The 26,447-nt window shown below is 36.2% G+C and overlaps 1 protein-coding gene and 2 long non-coding RNA genes across 6 annotated transcripts in view; 2 read left to right on the top strand and 1 right to left on the bottom strand.

Moving 5' to 3' along the window:
• The window catches only part of LOC141365601 (uncharacterized), a 50,445-nt gene that overhangs the window by 16,216 nt on the left and 7,782 nt on the right, over positions 1-26,447 (bottom strand). The gene's annotated exons all lie outside the window — the stretch shown is intronic.
• On the top strand, positions 4,556-13,219 carry LOC129450981 (uncharacterized). 4 transcript variants are annotated; one of them, XR_012370886.1, is made up of 6 exons: positions 4,556-5,529; positions 5,655-6,064; positions 6,309-6,337; positions 9,171-9,195; positions 9,316-9,344; positions 10,415-13,219. It is a non-coding gene; the product is annotated as an uncharacterized lncRNA (long non-coding RNA). The 4 variants fall into 4 exon arrangements; XR_012370887.1 differs by having other exon boundaries at positions 4,556-6,064; positions 10,415-10,436; positions 10,971-13,219; XR_012370885.1 differs by having other exon boundaries at positions 4,556-6,064.
• On the top strand, positions 17,291-20,992 carry LOC129450967 (uncharacterized). Its single transcript, XM_055214023.2, has 2 exons — positions 17,291-20,411; positions 20,621-20,992. The coding sequence occupies exon 1, from the start codon at positions 17,393-17,395 to the stop codon at positions 18,752-18,754; it is 1,362 nt and encodes a 453-aa protein (XP_055069998.2). The 5' UTR covers positions 17,291-17,392; the 3' UTR covers positions 18,755-20,411; positions 20,621-20,992.

Here is a 26,447-nt window from a genome sequence, read left to right as displayed (position 1 = left end):
ATAATATATTTTCAAGACCCTTATAGTACATCGACTTAAAATAGGTTGAATGGCATGTCTACCATAGCCTGACGGGGTCTATTCGTACTTTTAAACTTGGGGTTTCGGGTAGTAACCCGAGCACAAAAAGAACTGCAAAATTCGACTGCTTTACGGCATACGTCACTTTCTTCACTTCATCAAAAGCGGACGTAAGAGTGCAACTATTTATTTTCCTGATGTTTTTTTATTGCCAAAGCAGCAACAAAGAAAAAGAAAATGGGAGAGTAACAGAATTAATGGAAGGATGAGGATAAATATTGGGCCAGAGGAGGAGGGGTTCCTGACGGACGCTGACTCAGCTGTCATGCTTCAAGTAAGTAATGTTTTATTGCTTGCATATACAAGTCCTGTCTGGCGCCCGAATACTATTTTTGTGGTTTTGATCGTGGATTTTGCTGGAGGCTACTTGTGGAGTATGGAGAGTAATTTCTATCACGTGACTCTGTGGCCCTGTTGTAGTGTAATGGGACTACGGCACGGTCAACCCATGTTCGATTCCCCATTAAGGCACTTTTGTTTTTATCTAAACTTTAACCAAGCGATCACTGTTACGACTGGCTTGTAAACGATCTTTTGGCGTTTAAATAAATAAAACCCACAAAACTATATTCATATGACATGCTGGAAGTCATATGACTTTGCGACAGTGCTGCTGCGGTGCTTGTGGCCTCTAGTGGCACTAGACGTGAAAAATACATGTCTAGCGCCCCCTAGTGACCAAAAAGTTCCGCGGTGTGCCTTCTCACATACGTCTCTCATGTCGATTTACACACACATTAAACCACATGTTAAGACACATAGGCTACTAAATGTCTATTTAACATCTGTATACTATAGAAATAAATGAGAATCTATTTAAATGTCAAGCTGAAGTAAATTTTAACTGTTGTAAATTCAAACAGAGGTATTACAGTACTTTTATGATTTATGGCAAGTATTTTTAACATACATGGCAACATTAAGATCATAGCAACATTAACCATTTATGATTTGTGTTTATAGTAGGGAGGTAATAAAATGCATCAGACTTAGGCTAATGATTATTTACTTTATATTTATGGAATGCATATAAAAAACTTAAAGCAAAATGTATTAAAACACATTTTATTTAACTGTAAAATAAACAATTCATGAACAATAAAAATAAAATAAAATATTGAACTAATATTGAACTAATAAAAACAACAACGTCAATTTATTCAAGTTCCTCCATAAAATAACACAACAATAGGGTAGTAGAGAGCATTGAATCGTTGGAGGAGCTTGAGATTTAATTGGCTACCTCCAACACCCTCTGGCCACACCGGAGAAACAGGTCTCTAATGGGAACCTCTCCTTCAGCCACTCGGGTCATCCTGGGTACCTGCAACTGCATGATCATAAGGATAAAATTATTCACTTGCATTGCATTAACAACATAGTTACTAGTGCTTAGACTTAATTTTGGCGGTGAATCTGATTAAAAGGCATCTTAAAACATTACCTTAATTCAACCTGTATGTATTAAACCTTAGTCACTTTTAACAATGAAAATGATGGTGGAGATCATCTTAATATTAATGTATTAATAAAAATGGCAAAACATTTGTGGTTAGAATTCCACTTTTCAACTTTTAAACAGTTGAATTTAATTATTTAATAAAATCTTATTAAATTTGTTTGCTCACTTTTTCAATTTCTCCTATCAGGGAGATGTATCCTCCCCTTGTGAAGAGGTCCTCCTCTTCCCCAGACATCAGGACAGTTGGTGGGTTGATGAGGTGTCTGGCAGATCCTTCTGCTGCTTCTGGCAACTCAAAGGGAGCTGTTTGAAATTTTTTGGATTTGGGGTTGAGGAAGATGCACTCCCGTCCAAATTTCTGGGACAGGTTATAGTTTCTTATTATATAGGCCCTCCCGGTTTTAAAAACTGGGCTGTCACCATCCACGGGAGCAATAAATGCTCTCATGCCAGTACTAAGAGCACTTATTGTGGTGGTTTTGTAAGATGCTATTCTTATGTTTTCAGACACCTCGTAGGTTTTAGCACGGCGGTTTGTGCGATTGTCCACGCAGAAGATCCGGGTGGATGCAGGCCTGCTGTATGGCGAATTTTCCGCTGACATTCTGGAGGGTAAGAGAAAATACACATTAATTGAGTAAAGGTGATGATACACCGGGCAACTTTGAGCAATGTTGCTTGGGCACTTTCCCATTGAGAATGGGCAACAAATTTCCCTCTGGAGATTTCAATGGGAAAGTGCCCAGCAAAGGTGTCCCATGTATCATCATCTTTGGACAGAAGAACGATGGCAATTCATTATGCAAATAATACATCTATGTCCAACAGATTCACCATTTAGTTGGTTTAGTGAGTGGTGTCAAACTCAATTTAGAGTCAAGTTAAAATTTGACCTCGGAAACTACATTTTTTCTTGTCAGAAAAACTTCTCTCACAACTAATCCCATCATGTAGCTTACAAATAGTATTGTCATGTCTTCATTACGTTTTAAAAATCATCAATTTAATTTGAATTAAGGTAAAAATTACTTCAGAAACTTAATTTTCTGTCACAAATACTCCACTCACAACAAATCCTTTGACAATATAGTTTATTGTATTGTCATGTCTTCATTACGTTTTAAAACTCATTAATGTAATTTGAATTAAGGTAAAAATTACTTCAGAAACTTAATTTTCTGTCACAAATACTCCTCTCACAACAAATCCTTTGACAATATAGTTTATTCTATTGTCATGTCTTCATTATGTTTTAAAACTCATTAATGTAATTTGAATAAAGGTAAAAATTACTTCAGAAACTTAATTTTCTGTCACACACACATTCCCCTCAAAACAAATCCTGTCACAATATAGTTTGCTTGTCTCCATGTCCTCTATTGTCAGCCTGTCTTCTTACCATCATATTAGGCCCTATAACTTTAATATTATTGGAATAATTATGTTTGTAGTTACAACTTTTAAGCAATATTTATAGAAAAGTATAAAGTAACTTACCTCAGACAATTGATGTAGTTCTTGATGACCTGAGACAATTGGTGTAGCTCTTGATGAATTATCAAGAGGGGGGGCAGCTGGGGTCTTTTATTCTTGGCAGCAGTCCAATCAGACGTATCACCAAGGCCCATGACGACCTTTAGCCAATGATTTTCTTTAGCTCTGCCCCCTTTTCGGTGCTGCTTGGGTTCGTTAACTCTAATTTGTTGTTCTGTTTGTTTTTCTACAGTACATTGGACGCCTGGTGGAATGATTTATTTTAAAAGAAAATTTTATGTTTTTATTCAAATTAATTTTTAAATGATTTTATTAGGTATGCATTAAAATAACTTATTTTTAATGAATTGTATTTATTTTTAATGAACATCTATTATGTATGAAATAAACATATTTTTAATGAATTGTATTTTATAATGTATTTAAATGAACTTATTTTTAATGAACTTTATTTATTAAACTGCACTTAAAGTTATTTTTATTTACTAGTATGCGTATTAATTATAATAATGGATGTATTTAAATTAATTAATTATCAAACCGAATTTATCAAAAACGGAAGTTAAAAAGATTTCATGATTTATTTTAACTGCCTTTATGTTTGATAGTCATTCTGAGTCTGATCTCTAACATAAATTCCTTTACAAAAACGCAATTTTTTAAAGCTTTTTGCTCAAAATGTTGTATTTTTGAAGAGAAATATCCATATTTAAGTGGTTAAATTAAGAAGAAAAAGTAAATATATAATGAAACGTTTTTTCCCCATTTTATTTGTTTGTTTGTTTGTTTATTGTTAGTTTGAAAGCAGAGGGTGTGTTCTTTAATTTGATATAATTTGTATGTTTATATATTTATAGAAAATAATTTTTCCTGCAAGGAATTTTGTGAAAATATTGTTAAAATCACAAAAATGCAGGTGGGCAACTTTTCTCAAAAAAGCTGGCGGTGAATGAGTTAAATACAAACGTAAACTAAGCTTTATTTCATGTGAATTTAATACTGTTGGACAAAATGGTCGGATCGCCTAACGTTAAACTCCATGTGAAGTGAAGCGTATGATTCATGCTCTGGCCACACACGCTTCACACACACGATGTATTTACATGTAAAGTATGTTTTTGCTTTACATCATTGCGAAGGTTAACGTTAACCTTACTTCCATTGGCTGTGAGCGCTGATTTGCATAAGTAATACTACAATCAAAGTAAAAAATGTAGGCCATAGAGACAGAACGCAGCGCGTCATAACATGAAAACCACGCCCACCGCTGGGAAACAATCCATTTGTCTCCATTGACTTTGTATTGTGTGGGGCTGCCTCCTTGTCATTTCTGGCTTATAACAAAAACTGAATAATGCCTAAAAGCTGCTCCTTGCTGAAAAAAACAACATCAAACCAGCATGGGAATTATGCTGGTCTATGCTGGTTTAGCTGGTGGTCAAAAGCATACCAGCACCAAAACACATCATATGCTGGTCTTGCTGGTATAACCAGCATGGGATGCTGGTGCTGGTTTGGTGCTAGTTTAGCTGGTGGTGATGCTGGTTTGGTGCTGGTTTAGCTGGTGTTCACTAGCAAACCAGCACCACAATACAACACATGCTGGTCTTGCTAGTTTTTTCAGCAGGGCTGTCTGACAAGATGCACAGCAAACAAAGCAAAAAAACAGCAACTTTTCATAGTACTCCTATTAGTAGAACTGCGCCCACTAGGGGGAAACGTAGTCGGCGATCCGCTTTTTTCTCCTTAAAGGCTGGGTTTTACTGCTTGTCAGCTTATAAAATCTTATTTCTTGTTTTTTTTACTTGTTAGCTGTACATGTTGTCACACAGCAGCTTTTAGGCATTATTCAGTTTTTTGTTATAAGCCAGAAATGACAAGGAGACGGCCTCTCGCAATACAAAGTCAATGGAGACGGTTGGATTGTTCCCCCCGGCGGGCATGGTTTTCAAATTTGCATAACTGTGCTCTGTCACTATGTTTACATCATGAAAAAATACAATTAACTTATGTAAGTAGTAAATATTTTTCTGTGACACATGATGATTCTTTTACAGTTAAAGTGCCGTTACATTTCTGTACTTAGCCAGTGGCTAACTATAAATGATAACACTTGTGTATTACATAATAATAGTATAGCATTTTGATATAATGTCTGTTGATACTGTAGCCTACTGAAATGGAACATACACATATTTAAGCACATATTGTCCACCCAATTCTTTTTCCGTAATTTGTTGCAGTATGATCTACTTATGATGTTCGTATTCCTAACATATTGGTGTAATAATTTCTATTGACTGTATAAAGTTAAACATTATATTTCTCACGATTCTATTCAGACTGACTGTATATGATTATAGACATAGCAAATTGATTGGTCAGTGTTAATTTCTCTCTAGATTGTATAAAATTAATCTGCACATTGACTCGGATATTCAGTGATGGTTTATTCTTCTTTCTTTTTCACTTTAGAAAACAGTCTTTGCTATGTAAGTATTCTTTTTGATTTACACTTTCCAACTTGTCACACACCTATATAATATATAAGAGTTTTTGGTGATTTGTTTCTTCTTTTTGTGATTTAATTTTTTCTTCCTTTTTTTTCTCTTAACAGTATAACACAAACCATATAAGCGAACCCAAAGGCTCTTTTAAGAGCCATCTGGAATCACAGGTAAGTACATATTTGTTGCTGTCATTCAAGTTATTTTAGATTCAAACATGCCCTGCTCATCCATTCAGACGAGGCATTCTGCTGTTTTCATGCAGTTTATTTTTATTATGGAACATATTATTATTTAATTTTTTGCCAAACCCAGAGCTATAACTAAATATTCCAAAATTATTGGGAGTATTGGGACTTGATATTAACCTGAATTAATCCTTATACATTTATCTAAAGTCTGTTTATTGAAATGAATAATATTTGCATTGTGTTTTTACATTGTTATGATTATTTCATTTCTTTATTATACCTTTTTTCTTTTGTTTGCAGTCTTGGTCATCTCTGGAGAAGCTCACTATGTAAGTATTACTGTAATGCTACTTTGTTGGGCATTTACACTGTATGTTTACTTAATTTTGATTGGTTGAAAGTTTTAAAATCACTAAAGCATGTTAATGAATTATTATGGGACAACATACTATAACTTTGAAGAAGAGTGTATAACAATACACGATTTTGATAAATGTAAACATGGGGAGTTATTTGAGCTGTGAACAAATCTAAATTGTCTCTTTTTTCCTCCTTTTTTGCTTTTGTTTGCAGTGTTGGTCATCTCTGGAGAAGCTCACTATGTAAGTATTACTGTAATCAAAGAACTTATATTGACAAGAAGTGAAAGTCAATAGAACGTTCCATTGCAACATCAGGGCCCAGCAGCAGCCCTACGAATCCGCCATTTTGGAATGAGAGCGACTCGGGAGTCAACTAGAAGTGATGGCAATATCAGCTACTTTGTACATTAAAAGATCAAATTCAAACTGAATGATGATAACACAGAATAACATACAATCAGACCAGTGATCATTAATCCCTTTTAACAGCTTATTTTCAGATGTTTAGACAAGTCTTCCACTTTTATATATGCGAATTTTACATACAAACATACCCAAACAAATTAGCGTCGCACACCTGAAGTCAATAGATAGGTGCGTAGGATAAGAGGACAAAAGGCCTCAAAATATACAAAGAACAATTCCCGCACACTATCTGGTTGCTGAAAAAATTTTTTTGAATGAAAGTTGCGTTGCAACGTTTTGATCAACTGATCTTCATCAGGCAACTGAGTTCCTGATAGAAGATCAGTTGATCGAAACGTTGCAACGCAACTTTCATTAAAAACATTTTTTTCAGCAAGCAGATAGTGTGCGGGAATTGTTCTTTGTACATACAAACATTAGAGCCCGACCGATTTATCGTTTTGCCGATTTTATCGGCCGATATGATCATGTCGCAGATATATCTGTATCGGCGTATAAGCCGCAGATATGCGCCGATATGAACGTTTGTTACAGAACACATTAAATGCATTTGAAAGATGTAAGTACTTGTTTGTCCAGCAGAGTGCGCCATACTGGTTGCTAATGGCGACCCAGATCACTCACTGTAGTGACACCAGCCAATCCCCCACCCCCTTCACTTCAGTCAGTCTCTCAGTTCAGGTGGCATGGAAGCAATCACGCAGTGTCTTCTTCACAACATTGTTACACCTGGTATTAAGACGCGCTTTGGTCGATTGGATTATAAATGGACAAGAGAGACGCATTCCCGCTTACATTTGGTGTTTTTAATCCGTCTCTTTGTCGACTTGCAAGTTAAAACGCAAGCGGGAGAAATGACGCGAGACGGAGAAATGACACGTTTAAACTACGCGCAGCCGTGCACTTATATAACACTAACTTATATGAGATTACTGCTGCTTGTGTTGTTAGGTAACATGCTCATTTCAGAGCAATTGATTCAATAAGCTCGCGCAAATCTACACCCTTGCTAAATAAAAGAGGCGGAGCGAAGACGCTTTAGTTTTATAAAAGTCTAAAGTTTGCACGGAACCCTGGGTTTGTGTTATAAAAACGTTGTGCACAACATTAAACATAGCGTACATTAGTATGTGCTCCGTCAAGCATTGTCTTCGTAACTGTGAGTGGCTAACTCATTTGTGAAGAACACAACTTACTGTAAAGCTAATATTAATCAATGACTTCATAAGTTTCTCTTTATAACGTTATTCTCGTCAAAACTGCAAATGATGCAAGTTTTATGTATTTTGTTCTCTTTGTGTTTTAAAGTTATTTATAATAAGTCAAGTTTACTGTTTAGTGCACTGATATCCAAGTAATTTTGCATAATAAAGTTTATTGTTAACTTCTTGCCTATAGTACATATCTTTGTCACATCAATATAAGTGTTGGATCACCACATTTGTGAGTGATCACCACATTTGTGAGTGATCATTGCATTGCATTATATTTATTCATAGTATATTATGTTAAAGTATATAGTGTATTCTATGTACAGTACTGTAGTATAATATACTGTAGTATATACTGAACTATCATATACACATAAAGAATATCGGCCGATATATCGTTATCGGTCTTTTTTTACTCCCTAATATCTGTATCGGCATTGGCCCCGAAAAAACGCATATCGGTCGGGCTCTAACAAACATACCGACATAAACTCATCCACACATAATATTTTGGCTCCATATACATACACATATACACACATATACATCAGAATTGCTCGAAATTGATTAACTCATTAACCGCCATTGACGAGTTATCTCGTCATTTATGAGTTCATATTTAACTAATAAATATGCCTTTTTGGACGAATTTCAAAGTGAAAGTGTAATACCGCTTTTATCCACCAGATGGCGCCGAATCGATATATAATGAAACGTTTTTTTCCCATTTTGTTTGTTTGTTTGTTTGTTTATTGTTTGTTTGAAAGCAGAGGGTGTGTTCTTTAATTTGATATAATTTGTATGTTTATATATTTATAGAAAATGATTTTTCCTGCAAGGAATTTTGTGAACATTTTGTTAAAATCACAAAAATGCAGGTGGGCAACTTTTCTCAAAAAGGCTGGCGGTGAATGAGTTAAGTAAAAAAAAAACAGCCACCGTCCAAAAGTGGCAATTATAGGATAACAGACAGAGCAATGCATCATGTTCTATAAGATTATCGTGTTTGTAGCGGGATACATTAATATGTACAAAATGTATTTCATACCTAGTGGAGTTGGTAACTAATAATAATAGTAAATGTGTAAAGTAGCATAAATTAGAATTACATAATAAAGCAAGAAAAAAACTACCTCAAATGTGTATCTATTTAATGATTGGATTCCACAACTGATAACAACAACAACACAACACATACATCCAAGACAATAGAGCGCTTAATGTAGGTGTAGCAAGTGAACAAAATTTTAATTTAAGAAACTTACTATTGCACCTCTGATTTGGCTGTGAGATTCGCTAAGAATGAATTGGCTGTGAGAATTGTTACAAATGTTAATGCAATATTAACATGCAATATTGGACTACATAAACAATATATCGTGATGGACATTGTAGAACAACTTTTAGCTAATTTGTCTTTTTTTTATCACCTACAGTAGATTGGACATCTTGTCCATCCAGGTAAGTAAAGTACTATTATTAAATATGTCAAATTACACAGATTGTTAGCTTTATCGTCATAGTGAATGAAAAAATGTTGGCAGTTCTGTTTTGCTGTTAAATTTTTTTTCTCGTTTGCAGTGTTGGTCATCCCTGGAGAAGCTTACTATGTAAGTATTACTGTAATGCTAATTTGTTGGGCATTTACACTGTATGTTTACTAGTGCTGTGTTCAAAATAATGATACGACGATACATCGTCATGAATGCCTGACGATGCGCGCATCGATACAGCACCTTCCGTATCGATTCGGATGCACTTTTGAAAGTAGCGTGACGAATAGCTGTTGATCTGTGATCCATATGGAAAGGACGCATGTGTCCCGTGGGGTACGTAGAGTTAAAGGTAGCGGGGTATACTTTCACTTTGCGTGTCTGTCTCGCTGGTGCACGTGTCTGAATAGCGAGCCGCATACTCGCGCTCTCTCTCTCTCTCAGTATGAAAGCGCAGATATTAGCTTTATTAGGCACTCTCTTATAAAACAATACTAACGCATTTGAGAAGAAACACAACAAAGATTTGCATGTGAAAAGTGAACTTCTAGAGAAGAGATACAGAGCTACTTCAAACTATAGCTGTCACATTAATAATCTGATTTCTACTAAATAGTCTTAACTCTGACTGCATGTTTATAGATATATTCATAGATATGGAATAATTAAGTGAGAGTCAAATATAATACCTAGAGTAAGGCACTATCTTTGTAAAACTGCTTTAAAATAACATAAGTACTAACTCTGGGATTTTAAGCATTTCTATGTTACCCCAAAAGCTAATAAATGAATGGCAAAAACACAACTGTTACAACACTGCTTATTCAATGTACAATAAACAGATGATGATAATAATAATAATAATGTTACTGAATTCTGAATAAAAAATGTAATTCAAAATAGTCTTGTATCGTGATGTGTATCGTATCGGGACCCTTGTATCGGGATACGTATCGTATCGGGAAATGGATGGCGATACACAGCCCTAATGTTTACTTAATTTTGATTGGTAGAAAGTTTTAAAATCACTAAAGCATGTTAATGAATTATTATGCGACAACACAATGTAACTTTTATCAATAGTGTGTATTGTTATACACTCTTCTTCAATGTAAACATGAGGACTTATTTGAACTGTAAACAAATCTAAATAGTCTCTTTTTCTCCTTTTTTCTTGTCTACAGTAGATTGGAAGTCTTGTTCATCTAGGTAAGTATAATTGTTAAACAGAGGTTTTTACAACATGAAAAAATATACATTGAAAAATGGGAATGTTGATTAATAAGATTAAAAAAAGAAAATTCCATCTTCATTAATACCAAAAATGTAAGTTACTTATTGATGTATTCAAAATGATTATTGATTCATGCAGTGGCAATTGTTCTTATTTGCATTTAATTCCTGTACTTAAATATAAGCGTGTTTGTCTGTATTAACAATGTAACTAACTTGTTTTTTTGTGTGTGTGTGTGTGTGTGTGTGTGTGTGTGTGTGTGTGTGTGTGTTTGTTTGTATCTATCCTGTCCTGTCTTATCAACACCTTTTATCCATTTGCACTCAAACCTTTACTCTGCTTATTTGCTTAAACCTTTGCCATTTCTTCACTTTCTCTTCCCAAACTGAAAAAAAATCTGGCCTTGCATCCCCAAACGCCGCTGCTCTGCTTGCTGCTTGCTTGCTATGCAACCCAAACGCAACCAATCTGCAATCTCCTCATGCAAAACAAACCCAAACGCACTGAAGCAGCTTGCTAACGCACCTTAAAAAAAAAACGAGCCAGAAACCCAAACTTTGAACCCAAAAACCAAACCCAAACTTTGAACCCAAAAACCAAACCCAAACTTTAAACCCAATAACCACCCACAAATAAATAAAGAATTGATTTACAGTGCCGGACAGCCTGAAAGAGGAACCAGCTCCAGTCTGCCCTGCTGCCTTCCTGATCTGAGGACGCCAATCACCATCCATCCAAACACACACACACACACACACACACACACACACACACACATTTGTTTGATAACCAACTGTTATCCAAATTGTCCAAATTGTCTATCTTTTGGGTGTCATTCAGGGCCGGAGTGGGACTCATTTTCAGCCCTGGAGTTTCATGCCTTAGACCGGCCCACTTTAGTTCACGACTGACTATTAAAATAATATCTTTAAACCCTCAGTAGTATAAGTCTGCAGTAGTGCACTGTTCTCTGCAGCCTTGCAATTCACTGTATTTTTCAATAATTTCATATTCCGTGCAAATGCAGTAAACAATTATAATTTTTGCCATAATCATGCAGACCTACCATAGGACCATAATATTACTAAATTAAACTTATTCAAAAACTAAAGGAAACAAATGTGTTTGTGTTTTCCCCTATATTTCTATTTCTAAAAAATGGTGAGTCTTGAGATTAACTGTTGGGTTGATAACGTTTGGAAACCCCTGATATACAATACACAAGCAAGATTTATTAAGTATGCATTGGAAACAAATGGAAGAAAGTCTTTTAGTACTTAGATCATGTCTATTGCTAAATAACGTAGGCTAAGGTAGGCCTACATTGTGTTAAAAAAAAGAAACATCATGGATATACTTTTGAAACTACTTTTTTCAAATAAACTGAGTTTTGCATTAAATAGATTTTTGTTCCTCTCGCAATAAACGATGAATAATGACTATTCATAGAATATTCATCTATGACTTGGATAAAAAAATACGTTTTGTAAATTCTTTTCCTTTTAGAGGCCAGCCCGTTTGTATTAAGACACGCTCAAGTTTATTTAAAATATAATAGACGCGCGGCCGGCAAGCGCACTCAAAAGACGCGCTCAAGTTTATTTAAAATATAGACGCGTGTCCGGGGAGCGCACTCAAAAGACGCGCTCAAGTTTATTTAAAATATAGACGCGTGGCCGGCAAGCGCACTCAAAAGACGCGCTCAAGTTTATTTTAAATATAGATGCGCGGCCGGCAAGCGCACTCAATATAGACGCGTCTGAAACAAAACTCGTTTTCAAGTAAGCGCTTTGAAAACCAGAAGACAGCGGCACGTCCTGCGTTTCCCATGCGTTTTAGATGTCAATGAACCCTAATGCAAGAATTCTTCCAATAAGTGGTCGGGACTCGGGACACAATCAACTTGTGCATAAAGCGGCGGGGACATCTCTCACCCGCAAATACGCGTCATCCCGGTGGCATGACAACACCGGCCCTCGTGGCCAAAAAAAACAGACCGGCCCACCGGGAATCCTCCCGGTTCTCCCTATGGCCAATCCGGGCCTGGTGTCATTTCATACACTAGTCTTATATTGTTTAGTGATATTGGTGGTTAGTATTTTGTGAATAACATTTAACCTAACTTACAGTTTATACTTTGAGCTATATCTGGTTTAGCATTGCATTAGTTAAGTTTCTGTTTTCTTTTGTATATCACATTTAACTATCTGTTACATTAGCTTTACATTACATCGTGTTCATTTTCTGTAGTCTTATTACATATTTAACTTTATTTAACTTTTGTATAATTGACTGCTTTAAATCGTCTTTGGTATTAGTAAAGCCCAGTTTCTGTTAAGTAAGTTAAGTCTAATAACATCTATATTTAATAGTTGATTTCACAATTGTCTATCTTTTGGGTGTCATTTCATACACTAGTCTTATATTGTTTAGTGATATTGGTGGTTAGTATTTTGTGAATAACATTTAACCTAACTTACAGTTCATACTTTGAGCAATATCTGGTTTAGCATTGCATTAGTTGAGTTTCTGTTTTCTTTTATATCACATTTAACTATCTGTTACATTACAGACAGTAGATTTTTTTGTTCAATTTTCTATATTAGTAAAATATTTTTAGATAAATTGTTAATACTTATACAAGTTTCTGTTTTATATTTACTGTACAATATATTCATTGTTAGGTACAGTCATATGTTCCTTATCATAGATTAATTACATATTGTGTAATATTTCATTCAATAAATACTAAACTATATTACATTGTTTCTTATTAGAGCTGCCATTAAGTGAGTGTGTTTATTTGGTGTTTTACAAACTGCTCTTTCACTAGCTACATATTAAGACCGTAAGAAGATAAATTTCCTTTTACACGGTTTTCATATTTTTGAAGGAGACTTTGACTAACTTTTCGATAGTTTGAGTTCCATTTAATTTATAAGTATATATATACACATATATATTCAATAATTAGTAATTCAATACATTATTATAATATTTACTACGTTTATTTTATCGGTGTTGAAACATCACCATGCTAAGAAAAGGTAAGAGGAGTGAATTTTTTTTTTCGTCCCAGGGAGAGTCAGCCAACTTTGGCTTAACTTAGCACTTTACTGTATACGTTACATTATTAATATGCTCGCTTGTATGGTTTAACCGCTTTCTCTACTTCTTATATTATCTATTGATTTTCTGTGTTCTCCTCTACATCTTCTCATGTAAAGCTGCTTTGCAACAATTAACACTTGTGAAAAGCGCTATATAAATAAAATTGAATTGAATTGAATCTCAGAAACTGCGCAGAAAGCAAGAAGCTTTGTGTGGCTCCAGTAGTGGTAACTCTGTGTCAAATAGCTTCGATGCAAACCCGTATGTTCTGTCTGTTGCAGCGTCCCACTGTCAAAGTGATTATAGGTACAATATTTACTCCAGAGGTAATCAGTGTACTTGCAATGCCTTAATGTTCCTAGCTGTACATAATGAATGTAATGAGCTGCGCAGTTCTGATTTAGACCGCATTTTACAGGAAGGTGATGCAGTTTACACTAGTGTCAAACGAACACTGCAGAGCAAAGGACAATTTATGAATAATCTTTTACATTTTGATGAGCTGCCAAGCACTGTTAACACCAACTCAAACTGCTACAACATCCTGAAACATACGCAGAGATTTGGATTTCTAAAAGATACACCTGTTCCAGATGGGTACGAAAACCTTGAGAATACTCTGCAATGTCTCAGAGCTGATGTGAGTGATGCGTTGCTGCTGTGTGGAGCATTGTGTATCGCTGTATTCAGAGATCGTTCAGGGAGGTTTGGTTATTTTGATTCTCCCTGCAGAACGATATATGGAATGCCCGGTGAAGAAAAACTGAACAAGACTCAGAAGCGAAAGGCTTACTGTAAAAAATGGCAAAAAGAAATGGTTCAGAGGCAAGGTGTTTATGACAAAAAACAGCCTGTATGTAATGATAAAAGAAGTAGGCCTAGAGAATACAGGCAAAAACACAAACAAGCATTGAAAAATAATTATAAACATATTAATGAATACAGAGAAAGAAAAAAAGCATATATAATTAGCAAGTACAGAAATAATGAACAATTCAGGGAGAAACAAAAGAAGTATATAATTCAAAATTACAGGAATGATGAACAATTCAGGGAGAAACAAAAGAATTATATAATTCAAAACTACAGAAACAATGATAAATATAAGGCAAAGCATAGGCAATATATTGTTGATAGATATTTAAAGGATCCCATTTTTAGGCAGAGGCAAAAAGACCATTATAGAAACTGATGCAAAAATGATTCTAACTTCTATGAAAAAAGGAAGAACATTTTTAAACAACTTTATCACTGTAATGCACATTTTAGGGCTCGTCAGAAAGAATATCATTTATTCAAATCTAAAAACAAAATATCTGCTCTCAAGATACTTCACAAAGTACACTGTGCACAAGACATACAGCGCAAATACAAAAAAATGCGCCGGCAGGGAGACACATCACAAAATCGCCATCCTGAAGTAGTACAAGATCCAACTGTGTTAAGAGCCTTAAATGTTTTCAGAGATGTTATAAAACAGGGGCCAACTTATGTCTGTACATGCTTTGCCAGAGCGCTCTTCTCAAAGTCAAATCATGTGATCGTGAGCGTTATCAGAAGAATCCAACAGTTGCTTCCGTTTGCTTGACTGGAAACTATGTTCACGTCTGCTCCACCTGCACTGATCAATGTGCCTTGGAAAACAGAAAAACAGAGTGGATCTGTCACTGCTGTCATAACACACTATTGGGAGGTCTGATGCCAGACATTGCTTTAGCCAATAAACTTAACTTCACTGCCATTCCTCCTGAACTCTGCGATTTGAACGTTCTTGAAAGACACATTATTGAAAAGTACATTCCTTTTGCTAAGATTGTTACACTACCGAAAGGCCAGCAAAGAGCTATAAAAGGCGCAGTGATTTCTGTTGCATCTGAAGTAGAAACAAAAGTGAATTGTTTACCCAGACCCAGAAGTGAATCACAACTGCTAACAGTAAAACTCAAAAGACGTTTGTGTTACCAAGGTCACTATCAGTTTCAGACTTTGAACATGCAAAAGGTTTTGTTTGCATTAAGAAAGCTAAAATATATCCATACAGAATATAAAGATATCTCTATTAATGCAGAACTCTCTGAAGAAGAAATGTTCAATGAGCATGAACAGTGTGCAAATGACATCAGTGCTCCTGATGAGGAAATGGATATTGAAAACACTGAAGAACAGAGCAATGAGAATGAACAAAATGATTCTAATGATGACACTACTGTAGAAGAGCAATCGAGAGGCCTTGCCTTAGATACATGTCTTCAGCCCCCAGATCTCGGCCAGCAGCTGTTGACTTATGATGATGGAATGTTTTGCATTGCCCCAGCAGAGAGAAACAGTCCTGTAAACACTTTCAAAATTCCTAAACTTGAGTCTATGGCATTTCCAGTTTAGTTTCCAGATGGCAAGAACACCTTTGATGAGCCTGGTAGAGCAAAACATGTTTCCCCCAGCAGATACTTTAACTCTAGACTATTCTCTGTTGATAATCGTTGTGCGAAGGATACCAACTATATCTTTTTTGCGCAGTTTGTCACTGAAATGCACATGGCCACATCTAGTATGTCTATCCAGATGAGGAAAGCAAAACCCATGACTCGTGATGGACGGAGAATAAATTGTTCAATGCTACAGGACAAACAGGAGTTAGAAAAGCTTGTAATAACTAAGGAAGCTACACGATTCATGCAACCATTAAGAGGGACTCTAGCATACTGGGAGATAGCTGGGCACTCCTACATTTTTCTGTACATGTAGTGCTGCGGAGATGCGATGGCCTGATGTGATTACTGCTATTAAAGCACAACAAGGTGAAACTGTGAACTTTGCTGAATTAGATTGGTCCGAAAAATGTGAAATCCTCAGAAGAAACCCTGTCACAGCCATGCGGATGTTTGAAAAACGAGTTGAAGCCTTAATGAGAGATTTGATAAATTTGCCTGCTAGACCAATCGGTGAGGTTATTGACTTTTTTTACAGAGTAGAGTTCCAGCTACGTGGCTCTCCACACATTCACTGCTTATTTTGGGTGAAAGATGCTCCAGAGTTTGAAAAAGATCAAGATCAGGATGTGTGTGATTTCATTGATAAATATATCTCATGCAAATTACCAGACCCAGACAAAGACCCAGAACTATATAGAATTGTGAGTGAAGTACAGATGCACAGCCGTAACCACTCAAAATCTTGTAGAAAGAACAAGAAACACTGCCGGTTTGGATTTCCTAAACCACCCATTTACAGGACCATGATATCCCGGCCCAGGCCTCCTCCTGTAGATCAGTCTGATGAAGAGAATGAACCAGAGGAAAGGAATGAAGCCAGTTTTGCAAAAGAACAGCTACAGAAGGTGTGGGATCTACTGAATGACTCAACTCAGAGTTTTAATAGCATTACACAGCTACTTCATAAAGCAAACATGACTTATGAAGAGTATGAGAAACATATTAATACTATTTCTACATCAAGTTCAATATTTATGGAAAGACGACCACAGGACTGCTGGGTGAACGGCTATAATCCACTGCTGTTAAGAGCCTGGAATGCAAACATGGACATACAGTTCATTCTGAACCCCTACAGCTGTATCATGTATATTGTCTCGTACATTTCAAAAGCTGAACATTAGATGAGTGATTATCTCAAAAAAGTGATAAAATACACAAGCCATGATAACCTGTCTGAACGTGAGGGCATGAAGCAGGTCATGAATGCATATTCAAAGAATAGAGAAGTCAGTGCACAAGAAGCAGTTGCTCGCACATGCAGTCTGAAATTAAAGTCTTCATCACGTGCTGTCAAATTCATACCTACTGATGACAACGCTGTAAAGATGAGTTTACCAATGAGCTGTTTGCAGACCATGGATGATGACATAGAGAATGTGTGGATGACTGGATTGCCAGAAAAGTACAAGGCCAGACCAAACAGACCTCAATTTGAAAACATGTGCATGGCCGAATTTGCAAGTGAATACCGCATTGTTTATGCAGGACAGAAAAAATTTAAAAATGTTTTACCCCTTCAAAAAAACTTGGGACACATACAGAAAAGAACAAGAGGAAAACCTGCTGTCATAAGGTTTGCTCGTTTCTCACAACAAAAACATCCAGAAAAATTCTATGGAACGCTTCTAAAACTTTACTTGCCATATCGCTCAGATGAGCAGCTGAAGTCGACCAGATTCCAGACATATGAATCATTTTATGCGTCCGCTTCAGTAAAACTACCAGGAACTGATAAACTGCAGCGTGTGTGCAAGATTGTAAATGAAAACCGTGAGAAATATGAAAAACATAACGAGGCTATAGAACAGGCTATTGAGGATTTTGAACAGAATGGTCCAGTTGAAGATGCATGGACTACATTGGCAGCGGCAAATGAACTAATCCGATTGGAGAGCATATCTGAACGTGAACCCACTGATCCTAATGACGTGAATGAGCAGGACAATATTCCTGAATACACAGCATCTACCTCCATCAGTAACACAGCTATGCCACTCATGGAAGCTACCCAACAAAATCATGCACAGATGCGCAAAATGTACCAGAGCTTGAATCAAACACAAGCTTCCATATTTTATGCAGTCCGAGATTGGTGCAAAAGATGTGTCTCTGGTGAAAACCCACAACAATTTCTGTATTTTTTGAATGGAGGAGCAGGAGTTGGTAAATCACACGTTATCAAATCTATTTATGCAGAAGCAACCAAGATTTTGCACAGGCTTCCATGCATACGAGAGCATACTGACATTTTCAAGCCAACCGTTCTTTTAACAGCATTCACAGGAACTGCAGCCTTTAACATCTCTGGTAAAACACTGCACTGTCTTCTGAAACTCCCAAGAAGCTTGAAGCCTCCATACCAAGGCCTGGGAAACAGCTTGGATGAAATAAGGGCAGACTTTTCTAATGCACACATTTTAATTATTGATGAAATATCAATGGTGTCAAAACAGTTGTTTGCGTATGTTAACTGGAGACTGCAACAGATTAAAGGAAACCAGAAACCTTTTGGAGGATTATCTATACTAGCTGTTGGAGATTTTTTCCAGCTACCACCTCTTGGAAGAGCAAAACCACTCTGTGTGTATGAGGACCATGTGCTGGACTTCTGGACAGATAATTTTCAAATGATAACTATGACACAGATCATGAGACAGAGAGATGATCTTGCATATGCTGAATTATAACAGTGAAGCCATATCCTCCCGCTTTTCAAATATTATTAACATCGATGCACATGATTACAAAAAAGATCCCCGAACAGGAGAAATGAAAAGGCAAGCGGCACCATTTAAAGGAGACAAGCACAACCTTATTGACACACTACAGATTGCTATTGGTGCACGAGTGATGCTTACCAGAAATATTAATGTAGATGATGGATTGGTTAATGGCACTTTTGGCAAGGTGGCAAAAATAACAGCACATCCTTGAGATGGATTTGTTCAATTAATTGGTCTTCATTTAGATAATGTGGCTGCTGGACACAAACATCGCAACAAAGCACCTGATGGAGATGAAAACATTGTCTATATTGAGAGGTCAGAGGAACCACTGAAAAGAAAAGGAACAGTTCGTAGACAAGTTCCCATGAAGCTTGCTTTGGCATGTACCATCCATAAAGTGCAAGGAATGACAACTGATTGCGCTGTTGTATCTCTCAAACACATATTTGAATCAGGCATGGCATATGTTGCACTCAACAGAACAACATCACTCCGTGGACTACACATCACTGACTTTGATGAAAAAAAATCTTCTGTGATCCAGAAATAAGTGCCTCCTTGGAGAACATGCCTAAAGCAGATTTTTACAGTATCCAGCCTATCCTACATATTGTACAGGATTCCAACATGAATTCAGCTCTTAAAATCGTTCATCATAACACAGAGGGACTGGAGTGTCATATGGATGATTTAAAATGCCACCATGAGCTTCTCTTGGCTGATGTTTTGTGCCTCACTGAAACACACCTGTCAGACTCAGCTGTTCCTGCACATCTACATCTGGATGGATACACCATGTACAAACGCAACAGGCATGCATCCTACACAAACTATGCACATTTGGCAAACAAGAATGGTGGTGGAGTGGCCATTTATGTGAAGAACAGCTTTCAAGTTTGTCCTCTGATGTACATCCAGAACGTTACTGACTTGGGATATTTGGTTTTGAAGATAGAAGCCCCCAAACAAGCACTTCTTGCAGTAATCTACAGACCACCAAGTTATAATTTGGCAGAGTTTTTGGCACACCTGAACACTCTCTTGACATCTCTGGAGAACATTGATTTCAGGCCTCTAATCATCTGTGGCGACTTCAATGAAGATCAGCTTTCTCATTGCAACAAACCTATTCGGAATTTGTTTGAAGATAAAGGATACACACAGCTAATCAGCACAGGGACAACAGAAAAAAACACTCTTCTGGACCCTGTCTTCATAAGCGGCGCACACTCAAACGTCAGAGCAGGAGTTCTACAGACATATTATAGCTATCATGATCCTGTGTATTGTTTTTTAGAATAGATACATCAAATATATCAAAATCTGTATAGATCACACATTCAATACTGCTATATGATAACATCATCATTTTAGAAAAAATATTAATGCCTAATGCAAATAAATGCAATGTATATTAATACACTTTTTACTTCTTGTGTGCATATGTGTGTGTTAGTTATAGACCTGGTGTGTGTGTACTCGTTTACCTATCTAAGTGGGGATCTTGGTGTTGTTACACACCCCCCAACAGGGGATTGCTGAACCAAATGGGGACATTTTTGAAGTACCTGCTAGGGAAATCCTGGATCACTCCCTTATCCATGATTACAATCGACAGGTAGGTTGTTCTGGGAACGCCAGGAGGCGTCCTAGGAGAGGGTGTACCGTCACGGTTGTCAATACTAATCTTCTCATGCATGTGTGTTTGTGAACTGACTGTTTTCACGTGGGCATTCCGCATATTGTTCACCTCATCAGGGCCAGTGCAGCTACAGCTAATGCAGCCTTTTTCATTTAATGCCTTGTTTCTCATCTTGTCTTTGTCAGGTCGTTGTTGGAGTTCATGTTTGGTTTTCCGGTTTTCGGTATTCCGACTCTTTTCCTGTTGCATGGACATCCGGTGTACCAAGCCGTGCGACTAATTCTGCTAGGACATCTCAGTCAACATTCTCTGGATCTATCACTGAGAATTGCTGTGGTTCTGTTCATTGGCTGGCATCTCTGACTCAACTACTTTGATAATAAAGACTCTGTAAACTTGCATATGCTTCCCCCTTTTTACGTGACAATTCTTGATTTAAAAGCATATCTATAATGTGTTTGATAATTGTATTTTCATACTTTTTTTAATTATCATTTTATAATTTCTAAATGAATATCACATTATTTACAAAGCAGTTATTTAGGAGTTGTCAGTGGTTCATAAGATCACTTAGAAAGTGTGAGTAGATGATTAATAAACTATTTCAATGTACATTCATACATCTTATTATTGAGTCATATAGTAATAGTTACTTAGTGGGTTAATTGATTGTTTATAAACAGGTATTTCTACTGTAATTCAGGGTTAATTCAAGTAGTTATAAAGCATTCAGTAGTGGTCAGTTAATTATTTTTGTGTGCTCATCTCAAGTGAGGACTAGTTATGCCTTATAAAGCAATTATAAAGGAGATTTAAAGGCTCAATAAAATATGTATATATTCTGTATCCACTGGAAAAAATGACTTTCTTAGTATTTTTGTCTTGTTTTCATTAAAATACCTTAAAATTTTTAAATTAAGATTTTCCTGATGAGCAAAATTACCTAAGAAGATAAATCTAGTTTATTGACAAAAATATACAATTTAAGCTAATTTAAACTTAAAGGTATAGCGGAAGATTTTCGTTTTCCGGGTGGATCACCTCTGTTATTGGTCATCTCAGATGTCAATCATTCTGATTATATGTTGACGTATAACCGTCGTACGTGCTCTCCTCTCGGTTCGCTTTCTGCACATGCGCACTTTCACTGGATGTGTGTTGTGCTACGGTTTCAACCATTCATTGAAGCTCGCGTTCTCGCTGTGTTTTTTTTTCAAAATGTCTCAAGGGTCGCAAGAGAAAAAGTGTCTACGAATTGTATGACAAGAAGAGAAAGGACTATAAAGAAAGAAACAAGACCAGAGTGTTTATGGGAGACTATTTCACACGCTGGCGTGAGCTAATAGGACAGGTTGGGTTTTCCACACGAAATTTCTACAGGAAAGGTACATTTTGTCATGCTATTTGGAGAAATCCATTTAAAATCACTGCTAGTAAAGTTGATGTAAGTTATGATTAGCAATGCTAGCCCTGGCACGAGTCACGAACCGCACAGACACGGTAAACATGCCGACAGAAACTTGTAAACAGAGCGAATAGAAGAACTAGGCTCCTGCATGCTCTCTCTCTCTCTCTCTCTCTCTGTCTCATGCACGCGTTTAACAGGCATTCCCTCTCGGGAGGAGGTAGAGAGTTTCGTGTGCATTTTTTAAAAAATACGGAGGGGCGGTTCTTTTAAATAATTCGGGGAAATCTTTTGCTATACCTTTAAAACAATCAAAAATATATCCTCATATGCAAGTTTAAAGTAAATCCCTCACTGAGATTTAAAACAGAGTTTAAAGTAATGGAGTAACAGGATTAAAGATAATCTAGGTTTACTGTCAAATTTAAACTTGGATCAAAATGGCAGTTTAAATGAAAACCTGATTATATTTAAACAGGTTTAAAGTTTTGTGCTACAGAATTATTAAATAAGCTTAGATTTAAACCAAATTTAGGCCAAATTTAATCCTTGTTGGTGCAACCCACCATACGAATATTTAATGAATTTAAGAATTTAACGAAGCTAGCATGAAGTAAGCATGATTTAGCATGAAGGTAGCATGATTCAACATGAAGCTAGGATTACTTAAAGGAATTCTTCATCCAATTGAAATTTGAATATATTATTAAATTGTGTCACCTATGTAGTAGAACTGTGGAGTTATTTTAGAAATTGGTGCCTTCTAGGCCGAGAAAAGTCAGAAAATGTGTTTTTTTGCTCGTGGATGAAAAACACCAAGTCCCAGAATGCATTGCTTCGCTGCTCTACGAGGCCACTCCCTAGTCATGCCTACACTGTAAAAAAAGTCTGTATTTTTATGGGAAATAGTGTGTATATTTTACAGTTTCTTTCTGTTTTTGTGGAAAACAGTATTGTTTTGATAATAGTACAGAAATGTACTGTGGAATTAGATTTGTAATATAAAATTACAGGAAAAAACTGTTAATGTAAATAATCATGATTTTCCGTTTTTTCAAAGAAAATGTCCTTTATTTCATAGAAAATGTCCTTTATTTCATATGAAAACACTGTTAAAATACAGGGGCCCAAAACATATTTTATTTACAGTTTGGGGAAATTAATTTTACAATGTTTTCTCTGTTTTTTTACATGACAGAAAACGTGTGTTCAAATCACAAGAATATACTGTTTAATAAAATGTGTAACATGATTTTACAAAGAAATTCTGTATAAATGTACTACACAAAATATCAGTTTTTAAACAGATTCCAAATGATTTTAACAAAGTAATCATAAAAATACAGTTTCAATTATGAAAAATTAACTGTAAAGTGAAGTTTACTCATTTGTTAATTTTACTTTTGGAAATAAGGCACAAGACCTTCATGACTATTGATTTGAGGGCAACTTGATGATAGTCATTTAGGCAAGACGGTTTATTGTTATTGGGTATATTATACATAACTTTGCTATAAGGTTGTTTTTCTTCCTCTGCTTTTCTCTTTTTCTCTTCAGCTAGGGTAAGGAACCATTTTGATGCCATAGTTTACTTAAGCCTACCACCGCAACATCACTAAAATAAGTCTTGTTTTTATCTTTATTGAAAGTAACATGAACATTACGTTGCTATACGATACTACATTACCCATAATCCCAAACGTTTCATTTCAAAGCATGCGCAATGAGACGTATTTGACGCACCTCTGCAAGCGCGTCATTAACATTATGCAAATGAGCCCACTCTGCTCCTATTTTGTAATGTTTTCTGTCTTTATTTATACTGATGTTTTGTATTTATTGTCACTTTACTGTCGATTTTGGTGTGGAGAGTTTATCCTGCTATTAAATCCCTGTATTTTTTTTCACTCACCGTCTTTGTGATGCTTATGTTAATCAGTAAGGTCCCTGAGCATGCAGCGTGTGTACGCGCTTAGACCATAACAGACATAGACATATGTTCGGAAGGTCTTGGCTTGTTCTGAAAGCTAGGCAATTGCCTGTGCTTCCTGATTGGATGAGGTTGATTTTAGTGTTTTGCATATAGTTTAAAAGCAAGTATTATTACAAGTAAATATCATTAATTAAACATGAAATGGCTGCATTATAGCAGCGTTTACCCGTATTTATAGTTTTTTTATTGTAACGTTGTAACGGTATGTTCAACCAAAACCGGGAAAGGACAAGCAGTAAGTTTTCATCATTTGCCGCGGTGTAAACAATGGCTGCGGGCTATCAACCACGCAAAGTTCAGAGAAGACAACGATGCGGTAAAATTTAAAAACCTGAGGGTTTGCAGTCTCCATTTCAAGCTGGAAGATATCGAACCCAATGTACTTGGAATGAAGCGAAACACGCTAAAGGACACTGCGATTCCGTCTATATGTACCTTCACAGACACGACGAACAGCCGGAGCCATCTGGCATCAAACGCATTCGTCTACGTTAGAGGTAAGACTTTTGCTAATACTCGTTCTGATCACACAGTAGCCTTTACATAGTGATACAGTTGTAAGCAGTAAAGTTAGCAAAGTAACGCCAGATAGACAATGACATATAAGTTGACTGTTCTCAACATAAAACAACTGTTAGCTACCGAGCTACTTCTAGAGTTTTACTTTACCTCTCAAGCCTGTTGCTGTAAAGTTATTCGAGATAACTGCAGATACATTTGCGAGATGTACATTATTAATTCAATAATATTTATGCTTGCTACACGTACCATATTCTTATTCAGACTTTATTGATAAGGTGGTGTTGATAAATTCAAAAACTACATGCAAAGTCAAACTTCTGCTGTTATTTTGGTGAAAGTAATGCAAAAGTATTGTTCTGCATTTACTCACAGGTTTCCAGAAAAAGATGCAGAAGAAGGGGAAAAAATAACAATGAAATCCTCCTTGCATGGACCAGGTCAGTGTTGGTTTGTAATATGGGAGACTTTACATTGGTTTGCAAGGTTCAAAGTTACTAATTGTATTATCTTTCATAGGTCTGTCATAAATCATATGTGGTTTTCCTGTGCAACCAGTAAGGGGGACGTAAAGGTAAGACATTTGATTCTAATTTGTTTATTTTTTTAGGAAAAAAGATTTTTCTAGACTTATTGATAATAATCATATTTTCATGCAGGTACTGAAATGCCGGTGGAAGTCCATTCTACACCATATATTAAACATAATATTATATTACTACTCTTATAATGTTAGTTCCGGCACTACAATGGTACCACACTGCCCATAGCTGTACATATCTATATGGTTCTTGCTGAATATGAATATTTATTGTGTTTTTCTTATAATATATTCTGTTTATACACTACATCAATATTATTTATACCATCAAAGGAGGCTGCCAAGACTTCTTTCAAAAGTCGCTTCTGAGACTGACACTTTCTAATAATAATAATAATCACCTCTTCCCCGAGTCCTATTGCTGTCTCTAATCAGATTCTGCCACCACTCTTTATATTTATATTATTATATACTGTGTGTATATATACACAATGTTTTTGTATATATTTTTGCTTTGTTTTTATTTTGTGCAGGACATTTTTAGATGTAAATTATGTCATTGTTTATTTTAATGTGTTCTTTTCACTGGTGACACAATATTTTTCCTTTGTGAATAATAAAAAATAAATTTCTTCATCTAACCCTGTCTTTGTACACCAAATGTATACATTATAGACTTGTAGAGGCGCAATGATTACTGTTACTGTGATTTAGCTGTCATTACTTACTTTTCAAAATCATTTGGGTTAAAAATAAAGCCAAATATTATATTTGTTACACAATTTGGACTTAAACTTTTAAAAAAAGGCAAGAATGCTTTCCTCAAATTGCAGTCACTCTAATGTAGCAGCAATAAGGACTACAACACGAACCACAATCAATGTGAGTTTTAACTTTTTATTAAAAAACATAAACAATTCACACTTATAGCTCATCTAGAGCTTCATCCGTTTATTTATAGCCACTATAATGTGCGTGAGGAGCTGGATATCTACGTCTGATGTCCTGGACAATGAACACAGGCAGGTAAAACAAGTCGATGTCCTTTCCCCAGTCTTTCGCCTTGCAAAACTCATTCCAAGAAATGACGATAGGATGTAAGTCGATTGTCTAAAAACAGCAAGCATGACGTTAGCAATGCAAGCTATTTTCACATACAATAGGCTAACATAGGTGTAAATATAACAACCATAGCTCAGCTGACGGACATGAAAAACAAAATACTCACTTTATACTCATGCCTCCGTTTCTCCTTGCGGGGTTCAAGAAGAAAATGCCATGGCTGAAATTCGCGACAGCAATATGATTCTCTTTCGGTGTCCATAGGCGCACAGCGAGAGCGCTCACACCACCAGACCGGCACCACCTCGGCTACAGCAGCCGCGGTGGCAGCCTCTTGTTCCACAATCATCCGTAACTGTTCCTCGTTGTATTGCGGCTCGTACAGGTACCACGACCATCAGATTCGAGCAACAGCGAGGCGCACAGCGAGAGCACGTAAAACCACCAGACCGGCACCACCTCGGCTACAGCAGCCGCGGTGGCAGCCTCTTG

Source organism: Misgurnus anguillicaudatus, chromosome 8 (assembly GCF_027580225.2).
Source record: "Misgurnus anguillicaudatus chromosome 8, ASM2758022v2, whole genome shotgun sequence".
In the NCBI taxonomy this organism is placed as follows: Eukaryota; Metazoa; Chordata; class Actinopteri; order Cypriniformes; family Cobitidae; genus Misgurnus; species Misgurnus anguillicaudatus.
The sequence above is the reverse complement of the archived record's forward strand: the minus strand, read 5'-3'. Positions and strand labels throughout refer to the sequence as shown.

Bases quoted from the DNA above. Each gene is read 5' to 3' on its own strand.
- LOC129450967 (XM_055214023.2), top strand. From the start codon at position 17,393: ATGAGTTTACCAATGAGCTGTTTGCAGACCATGGATGATGACATAGAG.